General features: G+C 38.0%; 1 protein-coding gene across 2 annotated transcripts in view; it reads left to right on the top strand.

Annotated features, from left to right (window-relative positions):
• Nucleotides 1–1,075: 1,075 nt before the first annotated feature.
• The window catches only part of ANAPC10 (anaphase promoting complex subunit 10), a gene marked incomplete at both ends in the record, with an annotated part of 31,635 nt that continues 10,423 nt past the window's right edge, over nt 1,076–22,287 (top strand). The window contains 3 exons of one of the 2 annotated variants that reach the window (XM_079534353.1): nt 1,076–1,190; nt 2,174–2,264; nt 3,006–3,126. In XM_079534353.1, the coding sequence (XP_079390479.1) occupies nt 1,076–1,190; nt 2,174–2,264; nt 3,006–3,126 (327 nt within the window). The remainder of the gene's footprint in view (nt 1,191–2,173; nt 2,265–3,005; nt 3,127–22,287) is intronic. The other variant, XM_079534354.1, reaches the window with a different exon arrangement.

Raw genomic sequence — 22,287 nt, 5'->3', positions numbered from 1 at the left:
ATCCCTGGTGCAGACAAATATGTACTACAGAACTCAGATCTCTAATGTCCCACAGAAGTTGTAAGCTTTGCGGTTAGTCTTACATAGCTAATGCTGGCTTTCTTGCTGACCTGCATTAGCTTTGCAGTGACCCAGCTCTGTACTCTGTGGGCACTGAAGGAATCCAGTGTCCCATTCAGTGTCTAGCTGGGTACTGAGAGACTTTTCCTTGACTTCATTTTTATTATGAACAAAGGATTAGAATTTGAGTCTTCTTCCCTGACTTCTCAGTACTTTATGTTTAATCCTAGACTTCTATTGTGATTGCTTGCATGGAGGGGATTTATTAGGAATTTTTTTTTTTTTTTAAGTATATGCAAGGCTTCTGTGGCATTTTGCTGGAGGTAGTAAAGGTGCTCTGTATGATATGGAGAATAGCATCTGGTCTTCTGTGTATGGCACTAGTGGAGGGGTGAAAGTGAATGCGATTACTTGAGCAGTGTAACTCACAGCTCAGTGATTGCAGGTAAAAAGTGAAGTTGAGGGGAATTGTCTCTGGATGCGTGTGGCAATAATGAACCTCTACTAAATTAAGGACTACATGATTTGTTTAAACTATGCCTTCCTGTTTTGAAAAAGTATCTTTGGGAGGATGGACTTGCTCTGATTTCTGCATGTGCAGAATAAGATGGCTTCCCTTCCCCGCTTCCATTTAAGTGAAGTTGTAGTGCTAACATTTAAATCAACAGGGCTTTTTTTCATTTCTTTAAAAAAAAAAACAAACAACACCAGACAAACAACAGCAGCAAAAAAAAAAAAAAAATCCCACGCCTGAAACTAGCTCAGTATGTGTGAAAAGAGTGAAGTAAATAAAATACCTTGTGAGTGTTTTCGGTGCACATCAACTTGAGGTGCATATTTTTGCATCTGTGTGGAACTGTATGTATTAGAGTGATATGTCTACAGTAGTCTTTAGAGTGCATCATTTATATAAATGTGAGGTCACAGGGTTAATGCTTTATTTGAACAAATGTCGTCCTTATGTTTTTTTTTTATCACTGTGAAAATGTAGCTAACTTTAATTTTTTAATTAGAAATGACTACCCCAAACAAGACACCGCCTGGTGCTGATCCAAAGCAGCTAGAGAGGACGGGTACTGTAAGAGAAATAGGCTCACAAGCAGTTTGGTCACTTTCTTCTTGTAAACCAGGTAAAAATCACAAAAATTGATGTAAGGATTAATTATAAATTTTGCTATTTAGTTTAACATTGTATGTTTTCATGAAAAATTGCCACTTATAAAACCAGATCTGATGTATGCGGAAGTGTCACTGTAAGTAATTTTGGCCTAGTTCATACTTAAGGCATTTGGAAGTTATAACTGTATCCTCTACAAATCTGATAATCCGTGTTCTTTTCACTCAGAGTGATTAAGTTGCTATTCCAGGAATATCTGTTGGGAACGGATCTATTATTTTCCTGCACCCTGGAGTCAATGGTTACGTTGTCGTAATGTTGTGCTCAGGCTGGAACCTGTTGGTCTGGTATCCTTGGAGATAAATACTTCATTACTCAGTTACTTCACTAGAATAAAGGGTTTTTTTTATTGCAGGTAGAACTTAGACTGCTAAATGAAAACTTTAACTTGTGTGAGAATTGTTAAAAAGATGTGATGAGTAGAAGGATAATGAAAGAAGGGAAAAAATGTGTTTTTTTTATTTAAATGTTACAGCATTAGCTTACAAAAATATCTCAAGAAGCAACTTGTAAAGAAAATACGACTTCTGCTAAAATTTTCTAGTAATGGAATGGTGTCTTAGTGATTTTCATTTAGTTCAGTGGTTTGGTTATAGAATATGTAGACACATGGAAGTCTTAAGCATTTTTCTTGCATTTGTTATGAATTAGTTTCTACCATTTGGAATTGGACAACATGTTGAATGATTAAAAATGCTGCAGACCTCAATAAGAGATAACGTGAGGGCACTCTAGTACTGAGCTTTTGTTGGCAGACTCTTGTTGTAGTTGTGTCACGAGTACAGATTGAGTATTTGGAAATATTTCCTTAAAGCTGAGAATACATTTGTCAATTCATAACTGCTGTAAAAAAAAAAAAAAACAAACAACAAAAAAACTGTGATGTAGGCATCACAAATAACAATGTTCAAGACTGTTATGTTCTCTTTGCCTTAGGATTTGGGGTGGATCAGTTACGAGATGATAATCTGGAAACGTACTGGCAGTCGGATGGATCGCAGCCTCATTTGGTGAACATCCAATTTCGGTAATAAAAATGTCTCCTTATGACTTAGACCATTTTGTGTAACTTTGTGTTGATGTCTATTCGCCAGGACTGGAGTTGTGGAAGTGCAGGGGCTCCTGAAGTAATCCTGTATGACCTAACGGGCAAAGGGCCAGTTAAAAAGCACTTACAAAGATGAGTATTTGAAATGATGTTATGGCTGTTAAATTCCTAAATGATCAACAAAAAGGAATTGTTAGGAGTAGGCCATTTGTAGCAATTTCACATTTACCTATGTAAGGTCACATTAGAGTCTTAATTTTTCCTGTCATTGAGTGTAATTCAAAGGGTAGTTGTCTGCTTTTAAAGCAGTCCTGCATTTAGCCGATGACCTGAAAAACCTTTTATTTTTCTGTTTTGCTGTGATTGAGAAGATTGGCTTTAGGATGTTTTCAGTCTTCTAACCAAACTCTGAAGATGCAGAGTCGCATTTTGTTATAGTAGTAGAGCCCGTGTTTAGTAAACCAACCGTATGTTTCATCACATAGAAGCACTCATTTGGCATCTTGCCTTTTTGTTGTAATTTTTTGTATTGTGAGCTTTATGAAGACAGACAACAGATACTGGTGCAGTTCTAGTGTGTGTGCTACTCCATGTGCTAACACCTGTTGCTTTAGAGTAAGGTTCTTATTTATCAGTATACCCTCATATTGTGTTATAGCATCAGACTCTTCATGAATGTCTTTCTTTGGGATGCTTACACACTTCTGCTATTTCTTGCAGACGAAAAACAACAGTGAAGACATTATGTATCTATGCAGACTACAAGTCTGATGAAAGCTACACTCCAAGCAAAATCTCTGTCAGAGTGGGAAATAATTTTCATAATCTCCAGGAAATCCGGGTAGGTCAATAATATTTTGTCCTTCACCTTGAAATAGCCCCCTTTTCTTAGTGCATTTGATGTGACAAAAATGTTGTTTGTGGTGATGTGTCATTGTTCTTGGAGTGGTGAAGTGTCTGGATTTGTTTCAGTATTTGCTTTTATTTATTTATTTTTTTTAAGTTCTTTGGGTTGCTCTTTCAGATTTTGATTACCAGCATGGTTGTAACAGGTTTGCTATATGGATCCTGTAATGGATGATAGAATGGGGTCTTCAGTACAGAACTGTTTAGAATTGGTAGATATGAAGCATCTGAAAGCCCTATGCATGATATACACAAAAAAGAAGAGTTAAAAAAAAAAAAAAAGCAAGCATTTCCAAGTTTAGGCTTTAGAATGAGGGAAGAGGAGAAAGAAAACAGTCATAATGTAAATGATTTTTGTGAAAGGATTACTGGACTATTGAGTCTTGTCTGGGGTCAGAATTTAAAACTATGAACTTCAGTTATGGCTTTGTATGTCACAAGTGTTGTGTGTATGGCATGTGATGATTATAGTGGGCAGTCATTCAGCACTCAGACGGATACGTTATTTTAGTCTGGGCGCTTTGATGAACAGTGTGACTTCCACTTCCATAGCTGTGATATTTGGTGCTTGTCATTTTCAATAGGACGTATTAGAAGAATGCAACAATTGAACCAGTGTTGTTTATGATGGCACCTTTAGCCAGGATGAAGTTTGTTTGGAACAAGCACTGTGGTGGGATTTGAGATGCTTGAACTACTTAGTTTTGTTTATGTACTGGCTTTTGGTAAACAGCAAAAGTAGCTGTTACCTTTGTAGTAGTTTGCCAGCTAAACTAATTGAGTTACTCATGAGTTGGTACATTGGAAAATTCTTCATTATGGTAACCTCATTTTCCAGCTTCCTCATCTTTGGTCCTCTGCTGCTATAGGGTTGCATGTTGGAAAGGTTTATCTTAAGCCCCTTACGTGCCTGATCTCACAATAAGAGAAGGATGAGCAATGACTGGAAAAGCAATGTTTTTATAGTGGTCTGAAGTTGCACTTTGATGCTTTTTATTGTTTCCCTTTCGTTTTTCTATCTTCTCAGTTCTACTCAAACTGTTCTTGTTTGAATGTTGTAGATATGGAGGAGGGGGTAGGAAGCTTAGTAAACGTGTGTGCCTGTGCTATGCTAGGTTCCACTCGGCATTTTTTTTTTAACTCAGATTAGTTGTCCAAAACTTTGAAAGAACAGCACTAGGCTTAGGCTAGGTCTTAAATGGAAGAAACTTGAACACTTTTGAAATATTCTGCTAAGAAATGCATCGGCACACCAGAAGCTTTCATCATGTTCTGTCTTTTCCTCTTTATTACAGCTTAGCAATTTGTTTCACCTTGTCGAACTCTAAAACCAGGTTTCTTTTCCTTGCTAGCCTTGAAGTCTGTTTTGTGAGTGTCCACTAGATGTCATTGTTGTCCCTATTGATCAGTTTCTGATTTTGTGTATGTAGTCAACTCTTCCAGTAATTTAAATGGTTGCTCTTTTATAATATTTACTGTAGCATTCTGCGTGTATCTCAAAAACGTAAGTTTCTTAAAAAGTGGTGAGCTTCCAGTATTGAGGGTATATGCGTTAAAGGTCTGTATAAACAATAAGATGGATTTCCAGAAGAACTTTGAGCTTGTGCTGTTTGTTATAAGCATATTTATGTTCTTGGTTTCTGAGTTTTTCTCCTGACTCAGTTTTTTTCCTTCTTAAACACAAGATTACATACATAGAGTATTTAATTTAAAAAAGAAGGCACTTGCCTGTGAAATGTTTGTAGTAACATTTATACTAAATTAATGTGACTGTGATAAGTTGCAGGAGAGCAGCAATTCTTATGCGTAACACATGTTTGTGTGTTTAATCTTCAAAACTGAAGAAAATGTGGGCAAGCTGCTTACTAATGAGCTGCAGTACTTTGATGCTGTAAAATGCCCATTATTGATTCTCTGGGCACTCTGATGTTAAATGTTGCTATTGGTGTTCATGTTTACTGATCTGCATGGTATTCAGAATGTATTTTAAGTTTTTTCTTCAATCCTCAAACAACTTAATTTCTTCAGCCTCCCTGACACACAGGTTATTAAAGCAATGTGAACAGATGAACTCTTGAGAGAATCTACTTAATTACACAATGATTATGCCGTTGGCTTCAGAACTGATTAACCAGGTTGTGGATTCGAATAATTTTTACATTTTTCAGTGGATTCTTGCCCAGCTCAATGTCTCATGAAAGTCCTGTGATGCTTCCGTGCTATTTTTTTTCCCCAATGGTCTGGTTTTTGATAGAGTACAATGTCCAAGTCTAATCCATAATATACCATGAGCTTTATATTGTTGTCTAGGCTTGTAAAAATGTCTTAATTTGGAATTCAAAATGAAATTATTTCTTCAATCTCTAGAAACAAGTTATTTGTCCCTCATCCCGTGGGTGAGAACAGCTCTTGCAATCTGACAGTATTGACTTCTTGCTCAGCTGGAGGAGCTACAGTTAAGAGGTGTGCAGCAAGACGTCTCTCACGTCTGTTTAGAGAGCAGATGTTGTCTCACTTCCTGCCTCAGAGTTCTCCAACATAATGGTACAGATTATTTCATATGGACACGGTAGTTTCTAGAGGCCTGTTTTAAACAGCATCTAGACTGAAGCATATGAGAACTTACTACTCTTTGTAACAGCATGGTAATAACTTGCTGTAAAGGAAGTGAGCAGAAAGTTTGTTGCAGAAGACCATTAGTCTTCATATCATACTTCTCTTGCTAATTGCCTTTGTATGTCTTTCAAGGCATTGAGATGATCAGAAGTACGTCTTATCATAAAAAGGTTGTTTCACATTTGGGAAGATGCTAGCGTTTCGTCTCCAAGTTTATGCTTCTTTTAGAGGTAGAACTCCTACAAACGAGGCCAAGTTGTCTATTCTGCTGTGCCTTATAGAAGACTCAGCAGTCAAATATAGTGTTTATGTCTTGTCAGTAACTAGAGATGAAACAGGAAGTCATTTGCCTATTCAAATTCCATTAGGAATTCTCTTCCAGCATATTTGTTGGACTTAGCACAGTTTCTTATTCGGAAGATGTGTTCTTCGTTTACTTGTTCCTGTAGTTCAGGGAAAGGAAAACAATTGCCCATGTATGGCATTGCTCTGTATGCTCTGCTTTTAAATGGGTGTGCTTTTACAACTGTGTCAAGGTAGTAATAATTCACATACTAGGCAGGATGTATTGATGTTCGGGTTTGAAAGGGAAAAACCAGAAATACTTCACTGGAGAAAAGCTGCAGACCGTGGATGTTCTTGATGCACTAGGGCTGGTCTGCACATGGGTAAGATTGTGGCTTTCAGAAACCTCAGTAATTCAAGTGTTTGCTATTTGCTTGCTTTGCAAACTGTTAATGCTGAAGCAGGGTAACTAGTGTGGTTAACAAACCTTGTAGATACAGTGGTCCATTGCTGATCAGTCATAGATGGGGTGGGAAGATGTTTTGTTGCTGGCAGTCCTACCTAGTAGAACTTGCATCAAAGAATAATAAAAAAGCATTAGAATTTGCTGTGAAGAGGTCTGCCTGGACTCTATTGTGTGTTTGTTTTTCTTGGAACAGAGTCAGCCATAATGGTTTTTATCAGGACTCAGTTATGGAGATGATTTTGAAGACTCAGATGAAATTCCTGTTACCTTGCTATCTTTGCTGGCAAGTGTGGGCCTTCTGCTTTTTGCTAGGCAGTATGGCTGCTACTTGCTGAGTATCTTGTCAGATTTTCTCACCCTTCGGGTTTTGATTCATGCTTTGTAGCCTCTTGCTCCAGACCCATAGCAAGCACAGCTGTCCTGTTGTGCAGTGGCATTTGGGCTGAGCACCACGGATAGGGACACTTCTGTGCTGAGTGAAGAGACTGCGTTACAGCCAAGTGTTGTCACTCGGGAAAAATGCCCAAACTGAGGGAGCTTGTCTTAAAAACAGGGAAATTTAGGCTATACTGTAATATAGAGCGTCCGCTGCCTGTACTGGGGAGGGTGGATTTCTGAGACGTATTAGCTGCTGATCTGTTTTCTGTATGTGAGGTGATCGTAGATTCTGACAATCAATGAGAGGTGAACTTAATGCAGTATTGTTGCAAGCTAATGGAGTAAGTAAGTTTACTATTTTTGAGTGTCTGAGATGTCTAGGATGCATTTTAAATGACTTGACTCTGAAGATCTGAGCTGATAATTGATTTAGCCTCCTGACTGAGCTTAAAGTATTTCAGCTAGAAACCCTTCTTTCATGTTCTTAAGTGTAAGAAAAGATGCAGTTCTAATCCCCACTTATTTCTTGAGTTCAGATTATCATTTAAAATATTTGATTAGCATTCTACAAAATAAATCTGATGCTAAGAGAGGATGAAGTCTAGTTTGATAGCATTTAGAATGTGGTCTGTCTTTTCTATCTCTAGGATGTTCTGTAGGTGAGATCGTCAAACCAGCTTTTTCATTTTTATCTTGCTGTTTTGCTAATTGAATATGGATTTGCTTCACCAGCATGCCATAAATCATCTGGTAATTGTATATGAAAATTTATCCGTACTGGAAATTTTCACAGCAGGGGAGAAAAATGATCCACTGGTATTTTTTGTTTTATTTCTTTAAATCTTGTGATGGATGCCAAGGGGAAGGGTCAAATTAAGGAAACAAAATGGTTTATAATTCATGCAACTACTGCATGCTGTTCCTGCATTTCAACAGAGAGGATGTTTTGCCAGTCTGGGATGTTGACAGGAAATGTTGTTTAGTTAAGAAAGGCAGGTGAATAACACCACTGTTCCCTGCCCGTATCTATGGAGATATGACCTGCTCATCATTCTTGTGCTTCGGGATGCCAACCAGCGTATGTGTCAAACTTTGGAAATTAGGTGAAGAATTGGAGTTGTTTTGCTTTGGATGTCCTGAAATAGTAGTAAATTGGGAAAGCTTCCCATGGAATCATGAGAAATGCAGTTACTAGAACAACATTCTGTGCATGTGAGACGTGCGTACAGTGAGATCCACGTTAGCTCTATCATTTAGGAATAGATATAGTGTGTGGGCTGATTCTTGTTGGCCCACACACTGCAGTGTTTTTATCTTTGCGTGCTTTGAAATGGCATCCTAAGAGAAACCTCTTCTATTGGATCCTGTAAATTGAAAAACAAAATAAGAAAACCTAAACTATTCTACGTTGTATGCTGCATGTAGATCTTTTTTTCTTGTTTTGTGTCCCAGTATTCAAAATTTAATCTTTCTGAAGGCACCTTTTCTTTCCTATAAAGGGAGTCAATTAGGGAAAGGAATGTTAAAGAAGCCTTGTATTTTTAATACTGTCAGTTTGACTTGTGAAGCAGAGGAAAAACAGTGTCAAAGAAAGTGACAACAGCTCGATGGAAGTGAGGAACTTGATGAAGCACAGAGCTTTTCTCAGGGGAACTTGAGGCTAGCAACTGAAAGAGTCTGGGTTTATAATGTTGGTCATGATTATTCGGTCTAAGCTTCATCATGGAAGAGGAATTAGGAAATGCATGTGATTCTTCACACAAAAGTGAAAAAGATTTTCTCTCTACGCCATTGCAATGAGAAAAGGCAAGATAATTCATGATCTAATTAACATCACTGGTATACACTGCCTACCTGTTTCATAGTGTGTGTTTGATGGAATTGTTCTGTTCGTGAAGCTGTAGTAGGAGGGTTTGAAGGAATTCTTACAATGCTTGTTATTTAGATGCTTTAACTACATGGTTTGTTTTTTTTTTTTTGGGTGTAGAGAGCTTAACTCCAATTACAAGTTGTGTGTAAGGAAACTGTTCTCTGATGTGACAAAAGAATTTTTCGTAGACTGACTGTTCTCCAGTGTATCATTTTAGTTCTTCCTTTGGCAGATGGGAGCAGGTTGCAGTGAGAGCCAAATGCATGAACTTTCTGAATTAACATTTTTTTCAGTTAACATCAAAAAATAAGGAAATGGTGGTGATATAATTATGACTTTGTGGGAAACACAGGAATCAGACTGCAAATTTACACTTCGTCAATGCTTTTGAAGTATATAGGATGATATTAGTACTTCATAAAAATGATAGCGTTAGTCATTTTGGAGGAAAGGTGATTTGTTTGTTATCTGTGCAAATTCTATATGCTGTTGAACCAATATTTCAAGTTGAAGTCAACATCAGATTGTCCTTATTACCTGAGCGACACCTGGGAGCAACTCAGTAAGGAGGAACTGAGGTATGAGGAGGGTTTCCGGGGTGCAGTGTGGCTTTTATGGCAACAAGTAGATGTAGATAAAACTGTAGCACAGCATTGGGAGTCTGAACCCTGATAGTCAACCACTTCCTAACATAGCAGTGAGCAGTGCTTTATCAGACTCTCTGAAGGCACTTTCTATTTTTTCTTACACTAGTGTAGCAGAAATGCTAAGTCATGGCCTGAAGCAGTGATTGAGCACCTGGTGGAAGGCAGGGCCAACTCAGGGGAGCTCAGGTGCATGCAATGTACCTGAGTGAGCACAAGGGGCAGAGGGCAGGATCCACCCCTTCCTAGACCTCATGTAAGGGTTGGCAGCGGAGGCAAAGGTATCTAGGAGATACCTGAGTCCTTCCAAGGGTAAGGAGATTCTTTGTTTCTGTGTCCACAGTTGCTTCATTTGAGCTTATCCTCGCTTTCTGCAACCTAGGACTTTGCTAGTCTGTTGTCATGGTTTTCTATTGTTTTACAGCATTACAGCTACAAAGTAGCTAGGCTGAAGATCTACCAATAGTTCTGTTTTATTTGAATTTGTGCTTTTACAAAAGCTCATTTCTAGTATTTTTATTAACCTGGCTGAGACTTGTAATTGTGGTGTTCAGTGGGACCACATTGTTTGTGTGGGCCTGACAGTTTTGTTCAAATGAAGTAGTTCTGTCTAGAACTGTCTGGCTTTCACTGGTATAATTTATCTACCTAGAAAATCTGAGGTAGAGCACCGTATGTGCTTATGGTAATAGATCCTTCTTCTATCCTGAAGTAACATGCTCCCCCTTCCAACCCTTAACATCTTTTGATCTCACTTGTTTATCAACTTCAATAAGGCCTTTGTTATCTGACTCAACTTACTTCAGCACCTTTTCTTCTGAAAAATAATGTTTTCAGCAATGCTTTTAACATGAATGAAATAGAAATATTCACAGTATATGTCTACTCTTAATACCTGTTATTCACTATGTTTATTGCTTTATGGAATCCATATTTCCTTGTTCATCATCTGTGATAGTCTTTTGTTCCATGGAGTTCTCAAGTGATTTGACTAGGCTTTGCATTTTTTGGAGTTAAAATGTATGTAACTTAAAAACCGGTAGGATACAGGCACAAGATAAAATGCCACTTAGCCATGATAGTTAGCCTTTTATTTTCTAATCCCTAAAGGATTTGTTGAGAAAGAACTAGACTGGTGAAGAGCAGCGTATTAAGTTCTGCTGGCAGCAAAGTTGGCTGTGCTGCTGATCTAAACAAGTTCTAGTTGAAGCTGGGTAGTGCTCATTGCTTTTTTTTTTTTTCCCTCCATCTACTTCTGCAGCTGATTGCCCCCCAGCTCCTACACACACACACACAGACACACACATGCTACTTAGACCTTCTGTTGTGTTGGTGGCTTTTGTGAAAGCATTTTCTGTGGTCTTTAACCCTTCATGCTATGTATAGTGTCTGTTTCTTTTAAACTGCAGGGTTTTTTTTCCAATGCTTGAGTAGAGCAATGTCTTTGATTGTGCTACCACATGATTGGAGATCCCAGAGAGATCACTGAAATGTCTGTGTTCTTTAGATTCTAGGAGTTAGTACAAATATGTATATTTAAGTACAATAGATCATATACATTTAAAAACAGTAGCCCATCCCTCTTCCTCTCGTTCCCTGAAATTCAAGCTGTAATCAAACTTGGAGGCTATCAGGCTGAGGGAAGAAAGGCATGTTTTTCTTTTACATGCTCCAAATGTAGTGAAAATCCCTGTGGACAGTTGTGTTTACAAGGGTAACTGTCTGCATTCAATTGTGGGTTATAAAAGTGCTTGCTTGAATAAATACACTGAGCTATCAAACAGAACAACCAATAGTTCTTTGGATTAATTGACCTTGTCAGTAGAATAGAAACACTTGCAAATAAAATGGCTATTGCCAGTGAAGCTGTAGCTGAAAGCCCCCGAAGAAACTGTGCATATCCTCCAACTATCTTGGAATGCAGTGATTCAAACAGCAGACTTGTGGAGGAGTGGAGATATTTGGGGGGTGGTGGTGGTGATATGGAGTAAGGCATCATTAAGAAAGAAGGCTTAGTATACTAATGTTTTTAGGCATCTTTTCATAGCATGAGATTAAATGCATTCTTAAAATCATGAAGTTGTTCACTTTGCCTATTCAGAATTACGTTTTTGGACAATTGCTGTTACTTCTACTGTCACTCAAGTCTGATGATTGTATAATTTCTTTTGCTGGCCTGCCTTTATCATGTACCCTTTTTCAGAAAAGGCAAAGATCTTTGGCCAGTAACCACAGCGTGTTGTAATGAGGGTGGAGTGTTTGTTGTTCTACAGTAATATCTGACTTACATAGATGTCAGTGTCTGTAACTGTGTGTAATGTGGCAGTTTGTCTTTTGAATACATTTGAAGAGCTTAACAATGGAAAAGAACCACAGTAAGTAACAGAATACCAGGGCTTCCAGTCAGAAGTATGGTGGAACCAGTTTGTCTCTTCCCCAGTGAGTTGTGTATCAGAATAAGAAAAAAAAAGAACCCCCCCCCCCCCAAAAAAAAAAAAAAAAAACAAAACAGAAAAGTTCTACAATAAGCCTCCATAACTGGATTAATAATCTATTTAACATTTCCTTAAAAAGGTAGGTAATTTAACACAGGTGGAAGTAGGATGAAAAAACAAAGCAAGTGCAAGTGAAGCTGCTGATGTGTGCTATTCAAGAAAAATAAATTGGGATAGAAAACAAAACAGGAAAGATGGCATTGGGAGGGAAGTCTGAAAAACAGCTTGGTTAACTGCTAAATAAACTTGAGAGATGAAAGTTGTTAAAAAAGCACCCAAACTTGTAAAAGAGGGCGATAGTGTATTTCACCTTAAGTAAGGGACAATGTGTAATAAGGGATTTAGTGGTTTTACAGCGTGGTGCATGTGTTGGAAAGCTGTTCTCTCAGCAACGTGGGTGGCAGGTTATGCTACCATATAATGTATTGTAGTTGGCTCTCCACACTTGTCAGGGTTAGCGTTCAACCATTCGGAAAATTTTCCCATTGTTCTATCATGTGAACCATGGCTAGTGTTGAATTCCCAATAACCTTCTGCAGGGAAAAAAAGGTTTAATTAGAAAGCTTGAAATTTGATTACTTCGTTATTGTCATAATGTACCTCTATGATTTCAGTGCTTATCTGCAAACGCAATGGGTTTTTGCTCAGAAAGCTGAGCAGACTTAACGCTGTACTGCAGTTGCTTCAGCGCTTTTAAAAGAAAACTTGTATACTCAATTCTGTCTTTCTTCAGCATTAACACTCTATTTCCATCTTAAACATGTTTGCTTTAGATGGATCATAGCTTTTGGCAGCTACTGCATTTGTAGCAAATAATACTGTTTCTAATAGGAGTTGCAAAAAGAAAAAAAAACACCAAAAACTTTGTGTGAGGTCCTTGTAAACTGAACCTTGGGAACGTTATGTTATTTCTGCATTTTCCCTTTTGTGCTTCTTCTCTATTTGTGTCATGGTTATAAATTACGTTGTTTGAACTAGTGAATTAAAAGAAACTTATTTTGTGATTCATGTAATTTAAAATAGAGAATGTTTGTTTTACGTGTATTTTTTCTTTTTACCTGTTATTTTTGAGGCTGGCACGCAGATAAAGAGGCAATTATGGTACTGAAATTCCATTGTGCTAGCACCTACAGGGCAGAATCCAAAAAAAAACCCTGAAAAATCGCCTTCTGGGTTGTGTTGCATTATGCTTGTGTGAACATCAGTGTCTGCTGGTCCTGTGGCCTTTTTCTTACTGAAAGTTCCTGTTGGAATGAAGGTTCTGTATTTGGAGAGCATGCTGGGAGATTTGTTGGTCAATGGTTTTTCAAAACTAGTAGGGATTTATAATTGCAGTTTACCAATGTAGTCTCACTAGATAGTTTCTGCTAGTGATCATGAATGCTTTAGAGCTTAAAAAAATAATTGAAAAGGTACTTGGTTTTGGCAGTATAAATGTTCAATTGAGATGGAGTTATATGTTCTTCACAGCTACGTTTAAGCATTGTTAGAAGGGAATAAGATGATGGGATGAAGGCATTGGTGGTGGTGTGACAGAAAAGGCAGAAATGTTGTTGCTCTATTTCAGCACTTTAATACCCTTTTTTCCCCTTTATTTTAGCCTTCTTAAGCAAGTGTGTTAGCTAGTGGACATTTCAAAACAGTACAAGCATACCTGGCATGTCATCTGAGTGAGGGTTTGGATGCCTGGGCACAAGTAGAATGTCTTTGTGATACTGGATCAGATGTGCTCCTGCAGTTGATTAGCGTTTGTTTTAACTGTACCTTACATGACATCTGTAATACTATTCCCTTACAAACTGTAGTTTATAGCAACATTTATTTTATCATTTGTTTTTAATCTCTCTGCTTTGGTATGTTGCTGTAGGCCCTGGTAATTAAACTCTTGAATGCAGGGAGAGAATACAATTTTTAGTGTTGTGATAAGTTTATAAAACAAGGGAAAATAAAATGTAAAATAAACTAATTATAAGGTTCAAGGTAGGTGATGTGTTACTTCACCTTGATACTCAAGATCATTATCCATTTGCTTGAGTGCTGAGTTTACCCTAGTTATTGAGCAAAGCAAGGAAGTAGATGCAATGAAGTATCTGTCTGGAAGGACAGTTCTTTCATCTTCAGGGAGCAGTGTGGTAGGGAGAAGATCTTGGAGAAGCACCAAATCTCTGGAAGGGAAGTTCTCTCTTTCTGTAGTAAAGAGATCCGCATGCTGCATATGGGAATTGTTAGAGAGAGCTGTTACCTATCTCACTGTCTCTTTTTTCCCCTCCCTTATCACATTCTGCAACAGTCCTTTTCCCAGTCCTCGAAATTCCCAGTTCTCAAATCGTTTTCAATTCTGGTTTTAGATTCCATTTGTGAAAGAAAATTTTGAAAATCCAATACCGAACACTACTATTTGCTTTAAAAGATGTAAACCGGGGTGGGTTTTTGTTGTGTGTCAGAGAAGATACTAAGACTGCTTGTTCTCTATGGCTTTTTTATTTTTGAAACGGAGAGGTTGTGAGCCAATGGGAAATATTTTTCAGGGGTATTTGACCTGCTTGTTTTTCCCCAAACTGTAGAATGGGGCTGGGAAGAACCAGAGAATTATAAATCTGCTTTGATTAACCTGATTGTCTTTGCAGGCTTAATTGTGGGAAGTAATCATTACAAAGAGTAGTGCGGTTGGATGTGACAAGTAGGTGCAGAAAGGTTGAATCAAAAATTGATGTTGATTCATCTGTGTGCTGCTACTAACCCAGCATAACAATTCTTCAAAGAGGGAAGCTGGCAGTTGACATGTGATTTGAGATAAGCGTAAGCAAAAACATGAAAAGAATGGAGATTTTGAGACAGATAAGAACTGAGAAGGCCTTCAGGCATTGTCTCCACTGATTCTGGAGGTCACTACACCTGATTTTCTGCTTAAGACAACCGACTTACGAGCAGCTGCAGCTGGGAGCACCTTGTGACTCTTTAACAGTTTAGCAGTGAGGTGAGGGGAAGCAGCTGTACCAGTGTGGAAGAAATGAGGAGCTAGTTGGACCATTACTAACTTGCTAGCTTGTGTTGTGTCTTCAGAGTTGTAAGTGCATTTGTGTCAGTACAAATGAGTGTTTCCAGTATTTGAAGTAGTATTTCTTTGTGGCAAACATGAAGATGTAAACAAGGTTTAAAAAAAAAAAAAAAAAGCAGAAACAGGCAATGTGCTTTGTGTCAGGCCAGCAGCAAAACAAATAACCAGTAATTTATCAAAATGCAAAAGTTGTGTTAGCATACATAGACAGTACTAAGAATGTGTCATTCTGTATGTGTAAAGGCACAAAGAGGATTGTTTGTCAGGCTGAGTTGGATCCACAGGTATATTCCGTGCAGATGTGTCAGCAGGGTTTTATCTTAAAAATCACACTTGGGTTTCTATTCCTGAAACTTTAACACTTCAGTGGAAAACATAAAGCTGCAGTTCTCATGTCATTAGGAAAGTAGACTTAGCCTGACTTCTAGTGGAAACTTACAGAAAATAATGTTTGTTTGACAGAAAGGAGCACTGTTCCCACAACAATGCTGTCCTTGACGTTCAGAACTAAGTACACCTAGCACGTGATAGACAATGAGAGCCAATATGAAGTACTTGACATGACTGTCAGTAGCTATAATGGTATCTTTATGACTGTCCTTTCTAGAATTGGGTCTTGCTCCCTTGGTTGCTGGCAGGTTATTTTAGTCGGGAGGCTTATCTTCAAGGCACTTTGGTTCACATGCTGCTGGATGGTGTCTATGACAGAATTGTCATAAAGTTTTCTGGAAGAAATAATCATGTAGTTATATTCTATTCCCTATCTCAATTAGCCTATGGAAATGTTTCTACAAGTATGTAGTTTCTTGCTTTCTGAGGACTGTTCATTCTTATTTGTTCATAAGATTGCAGAGATCAAGCATTTGAATCATAAAAACCTTTCTCAGGGTTTTCCTATTCTCAGTAGGAACACATGAGAGAGTGGAATGTAGCATGTGCGTCTAGTTTGAGGGCCTGTGTTCTCTGGCCTTTTTGATCCAGTTCCTAAACTAGGTTTATCTCATACTTCTACTATTTCAGAATGAGTTCTGGAATGTTTTCTCTCATCTTAAAAGAATGTTAAAAAAATAGTTTTTAGTGAGGCTTTCTACTAGTCCTGTTCTCAATCTTATTTGAGTGAACTCTGCTTTTTTTTTTTTTTTTTATTCTTCCTCTGTAGTCATTCAATTGTGTATGAGAGGTTTTATTGATAATTTTTACTATTTTTTTTTTTTTACTAGCAAATGCAGAAAATGCTCATTTCTCTAATGTTCTGAGACTGCTGTGTACTCATTAGCAGGAATTAACTGATTTGATATTACTGAGAATGACTAGTGAGATTATATCAAAGCATTACTATCTTGCTAAGATAATAGTTGCAGTTCTGTAGTAAGAGTAATGACCTAAATCACTAAACAGGCTTCCATCTGTGTCAGTAGATCTTTGCGTTTGTGATAGTCACGATGTGTAGTGGAGAGGCTTTCATAAATATGTTCTGGGTAAATCTAACACTGTGGCTTTATGTTGTGGATTTATTACTATTTCTGTTTATACTGTCTGTCCTGAGATGTGCACCACTTCCTAATTTAGTTCTGTGCACATACGTGTGCACGTACGTGGGACTTGAAGATACATTGGAAGATGTACACTTGCAGTTGGGTTCTGTCAGCATGTTATTAACTTCACCTCTCTAAGTAAGATAAACTAGGAGTACTATTGGACATTAAGGACTCAATGGGCCTGGTGGTAAGCAAGTTATCAATTGTGTTACTTAAGTGTTTTGTTAGATCCATACTCATGCTTCCTGGTTCTTCAGGAGCGTGTATGATGTAGTTCTGTTTCAATTCTCATGTGGCTTATGTGAAAGAGTTTGTATTCCTCGTCTACTGAATACGAAACTATGTGAGGCTTCTGCGAGTAGTAGACATGCTGTTGCAGTAGAATTGCACTAACCCTACCCAGTAGCTTTGTCGGAATACTTCTTTTGGAACTCTGCGTTCTTAAAGCGAGTGGCTGGCTACTTGAGGAGTCTTCAACTCCTAGCATGTATTCAAGAGATCAGTGGTATGTGTGTTGAGTGAAGCAGATCCAAAGGCTGACCTCCAAGTAGTGGAAGATAGCCCTGCACTTTACAGAGCATGTTTTCATATAGGTTTGTAAGAAAACCCAAGCAAAAGAATAATAACTCTACTGTATTTGTTCTGGTACATTAGAGAAAAAGAAATTGTGTGGACTTCAAATTAAATGCTTCCATTGGGCAACAGTCCTGATTCTAGCTTTGCAAATTTATGGAAGTGTATTCTGGCTCATACAGAACTACCCAGCTGAACTTCTGTGACAGATGCACTATTTCTTCTCCTTTAAAGTTCATTCATACAAAAATATATCTCCAGTGAGACGTGTTTATTAACTTGAGATCCTTCTCAGATGAGACATACTGTTGCCTTTTTAAATTTACACAAATAGTTTTCACAACACTCTCTTGCATTTGTTTCCAATGAACAAATAATCTTTGTTTAAAGTTGCATCTGCTCTGGATCCTCTGAAATGTTACTCTGTGTTTGGATATTGAAATCTGGCATCTTATAATGAACTTGGGTTATGTTGCAGTTGACTGGGCTTTGACCCACGTACTGTTACTGACTATCTGCCTCTGTCACCAGCAGAATCTTTATCCAGATAGAGGACAATTTCACTTACTACTTTAGGGTCCTTATTCTTTGTTGGGAGAGGTAAGCGTTCTGTTTTCTGCTACCCTGGAAATAAAATCTGCTTAGGAAAATGAAATTGTTCTTTGTGGACCCAGAAGAAATGCTTTCACTTGATCCCGTTTTTTGGGTGTGTTTTTCAAAAACAGTGTATTGTTGTTGCTCATTTTAAAAACAAAGTTTTCATTTATTTGCTAGCACTCAGGTGTAACATACTGCTTGGGAAGTTTAATTTTTCCTCAGTATGTAATAGTTGCCTTTGACAGCAGGAGGCATGGATCCATGTTAGGTGGAACTTCTGTCTCCTTTGCCTTAAGGGGCTTTTTGAGAGCTAGCAGCTGTCTGCTACTAGAGTGACTCAGTTGGTTTTCATTAATTGTTATTATATTTTTTCCATAATTGTTTTTTGAAGTGTTGCAGCTTTCTGTGGGATGCAGAGGGCGAGAGCTAGTGTTGTCAGCAGCTGATGGTTATTTGGTATGATTTGATATAGGATTAATTCAGTGTGGCTGGTTTTCAGGCACTTGAAACTGTAATGTTCATTGCATAATTTGACTTCTTTAAAAAATACTTTCTTTGTATAATCTAACTGTAGCTATGTCTAGACGTATTTCCTGGGTATGGCTAAACAACTTTGAAGGTCAAGTGTGAGCTGATTTTTTTTTTTAACTTTCACACAAACAAAATATTATCCTCTTATATACGTTAGAACAAATGGAAACAGCAGACATGCGAAGTGCAGTTCTCACCAGCTTTGCAGACCTCCGCAACTTAGTAAGAGTTGTTGTTTTCTGGTAGTGTTTTCAGTCATTATAGCTTCCATTTGTAATTTGTGTGGTGCTTTCTTACAATCTATTTATTTTGTTTCCTCTTGTAGTATTCGGTAAAACAAGATGATTCAGCAGCTCTGGTTTGGGAAAAATTTATAACAACTCTTCCTTCATGCTCCTCTATCCAGTAGTTTTTAGAAGTCGGAGTGGCTTGGGTTGAAGGGGTCTTAAAGGTGGTCTGATTACAACTGCACTGCCATGGACAGTGAGACCTTCCAATAGGTCAGTTTACCCAGGTCCCCATCCAGCCTGGCCTTGAGCATTTGAAGGGATGGGACATCCACATTTTATTTGGGCAAGCTGTTCCAGTGCTCCACTACCCTTGTAGTAAGTTTTCTTTCTTCTATCTAGTCAAGTCTACTTTTTTTTAACCTAAAAGCTTAATTTTGTCTCTTTCATGTCACTGTCTATTGTTCTCTTAGGTGTAGCTATTTCAGCATTTCCTTGTAAAACGTCTGTTTCTTAGATGCTTACAGGAAAAACTGTTGACTCCTTTCTTGTAGGGTTTGGTTGTGATCTGTTACTCTCACAGATGGTGGCTGCTGATGCTAATACCTTGTGCCTTTATTCAGTCGTCGGTCTCATTCATAGTAAATTCTCCTAAATTTCAGGGATTTGAGCGTATTTGCAGTCTACTCCATTGTAGTAGCATATTTGAGTGCTCTCATTCAACATTTTCTGTTCAGTAGATAATTGAAATGCTGTTTTCTCTGAGAGGAGGCTGTCTCATGTGGAAGTAGCAGGAGATCACGTCCTTGTTTTGAATAGATTCCTCTTTGGAGAGTGATTTAAAATTGTAAGTCTTAGTAGTTGTAGTGGAAATGCAAGCCATGGCTTGAACCAGTGATTGAGGCAGGGCCAGCCTGGGGAAGCTCAGGCACGTGCAATGTACCCAAGTGACCACAAGGGGTGGAGTCAGGATCCACCCCTTTCCAGACCTCATTTAAGGGTTGGTAGAGGAGGGCAAGGGTATCTTGCTGGAGATCCCTGTATGCCTGAAGCTTTCTGAAGGTGAGCAGCTTTTTTTCCGGTTTTTCTGTGCCCACTGTTCTTGCACTTGGGCAAATCCTTACTCTCTGCAGCCTGGGATCTTGCTGCTCTGCTGTCATTATTGCACTTTCTATTGTGTTACCATAGTCTAATTAGAAAAATCTTAGCTTTGCTTTTCTGTTTCATGACTAAGATAAAAATGTAAGCAAAAGAGATACTGATGTATCCTCTTAATTGATAACTTTGCCTCGTTTCTTTTATTATGAAAAACTTTTTCCATGTGCTTATCTAGATATTTTTTTTTATTGGAGGCTCTATCGGTAGAGGTTATCTGGGGTTGTGACTTAAGGGTTTGAATGCATGAAGTGCCACTTCCTGGAAGAGATTTGGGAAACAAAAGTTTTTTGTTCTTGACTTTTTTTTTTTGGGGGGGGGGGGGGGGGGGAGAAGGTGGGAGGGAGAGTTGCGTGTGAAGTGGTCTCTTAATTTCTTAGTCTTCAGTTAGGGTAAAAGTTACTGCTAGGATTGTCAAAGAAAATCTTCAGTGTATTGCTCATGCCTTAGTCTTCTCTATTTTGATAGTGATTGATCCCTTTAAGAACTGTTAACAAATATGAGTTCTGACATAATATAACATGCTCAGGGTTTGATTTGTGTTTTTCATCTGAGCAGTCTGCCAGGCACCTGCTTTCTGTGTTACTTGTTACCTTGTGCATGTGTAGTTGTCTGCTTAGTTACTTGTCTGTGAAATAAAACAAACGTTGCTATGACATAAGCCTGTAGAATGTAAGTGCTTCCTAAATGGAACAAACTATTTGATTTCACTAAATTGAAGTTTCACTTAATTTTAAATGTGCAGTGATAATTATATATTTCTATTTCATTTTTTAACTGCATGGCTTCCTTCCTCCCATTTGCATCTTCAATACTCTAAGCTACTGATGGTTTTACTTGAACAGTACTCTAGTTAAAAAAAAAAAAATCTTCTCATCCCTCTCTCATAATGCTGACTTATGGAAAGCTAAGGCTTGTAACAATCATAATTTTTCCATTATATGTTTTCAGAACCAGACTGTTCAGAAGCTATCTGTTCCAGGATGTCTGCATCTTAGTCTTGATACATTTCAGCTCCCAGAAGTAGACAAACTGAAGAAGAAAGTTTATTTTGGAATGCAGTAACTATTTTTGAGACTGTCAGCCTACCTCTCTAGAGCGTTAGCTCAAGGTATTTTTGGTTGCTTTTTTCAGCTTCAGCATATTATCTGCCAAGCTCAAGGGAAGTAACTGAGATTCACTGTATACCTAAGTCACTGTAAGTCTGAAGGGTTTCTCCTCGGCTCGGGAGTCTTCTCCAAGCTTACTACCAATGCCTTGGCAGAGGTATGATGCTCCTGTCTGTGACAAAGCTGGTTAATGAGAAGTAGATATTAGAACTATAATGCTGACAAGCACAGGGTATTGTTAGCCACTCCTACACTTTGATTGATACTTAAACTAACTAGGAAAAACATTTTCTGAGAAATCAGACCTAAAGTGTCACAGTTGTTGTGTCGGAGGGGGGGTTCCTACTGGAACAGAAGGTGAATGATGAAATCTGTTCGAACTGAAACAGAAGTAAGCTTAGGTTGCTGACTTTGGAGTTTTAGGTTTAGTTTCACATCTGAAGCTGACTGATGGGCTGCACTGTCAATTGCTGTTTCCTCATTTGATTGCTCTGGTGAATCACTTTTGCTAAATGAAAATTTAGACTACATTATGACAGTTGACATATGTCTTACCTCAGGAACATGCCTTTTTGTGGCTGATAAGGTGCAACATATAACCTGCTAACATTTTCCAGCATGTTACAATTCTTCTGAAATCTGAACGTGATACATGGAAAGGTGGTGCAAGGATCTCCATTTGAGCTTCATAGCTGCAAATGATTGGCCTACCACATATAGAATATGGAAACCTATCAACACTTTTGCACAGTAACCATTTTCTTACAGTAGTTATGATTCTCGTTGGTGTTCTAGTTTGACTGCTGTGATTGACTTTTGGAGAACATAGGAATTGAAGTGCTAGTTAATAAGGAAATGAGAATGGACTAAGGCTGTTGTGTTGTGGTATTGTTTTTGTTTTTTTTTTTTTTTGGTACGGGAGCACTAGGCAATATAGGCCTTCCGTATGACACAGTATACTGTTTTGAAGAATTTTGTTCTTCAACTGTATTTTTGTGTCCCTGAGATGATGCGTGTTACAAATTCCGTGTCACTTTTCCTGCTGGATGGCCATGGCCAAGTGATATTGATGCTTACGGTTGATAGTGATGAAATTGGAGTGTAGGGCTAGGGATTCTGGCTTGAATTAATTTGGAATCAAGTTTTAAGTAAATTTGTCATTAATGGTAAAATGCGAAAATAAGTCTGTTCTCTGCAAATAACAGTTCAGTTGGATTTCTCATTTGAAAAGGAAACTACTTATAAGGTTTTCTGACACACCTGTGAAGTGTTAATTACACTAGCCTTTTAATTTGAAGTTTTTATGCTTTTTAAGAAGTACTGCTTTTTTGAAAATGACCATTAAAAAACAAGTCTAATGGGACTCAACTCATTTAGCACAGGAGTCTGTTGCTCTTCTACAACTTGTTTGCCTTCTGCTAGGAGTTCTGTGCAATACCCTCAATAAAGTGGTGAGTTGCCTTTGGCCTGAATTAAAGCACAAGCAATGCTTTACAGAGCATTTTCTTAATAATATTTCATTTTTTCTGCAAGACTTGTTACTACTTTGTTCAA

Source organism: Tetrao urogallus (genome assembly GCF_951394365.1).
Source record: "Tetrao urogallus genome assembly, chromosome: 4".
Lineage (NCBI taxonomy): Eukaryota > Metazoa > Chordata > Aves > Galliformes > Phasianidae > Tetrao > Tetrao urogallus.
This window is presented reverse-complemented; position numbering and strand designations above follow the sequence as displayed.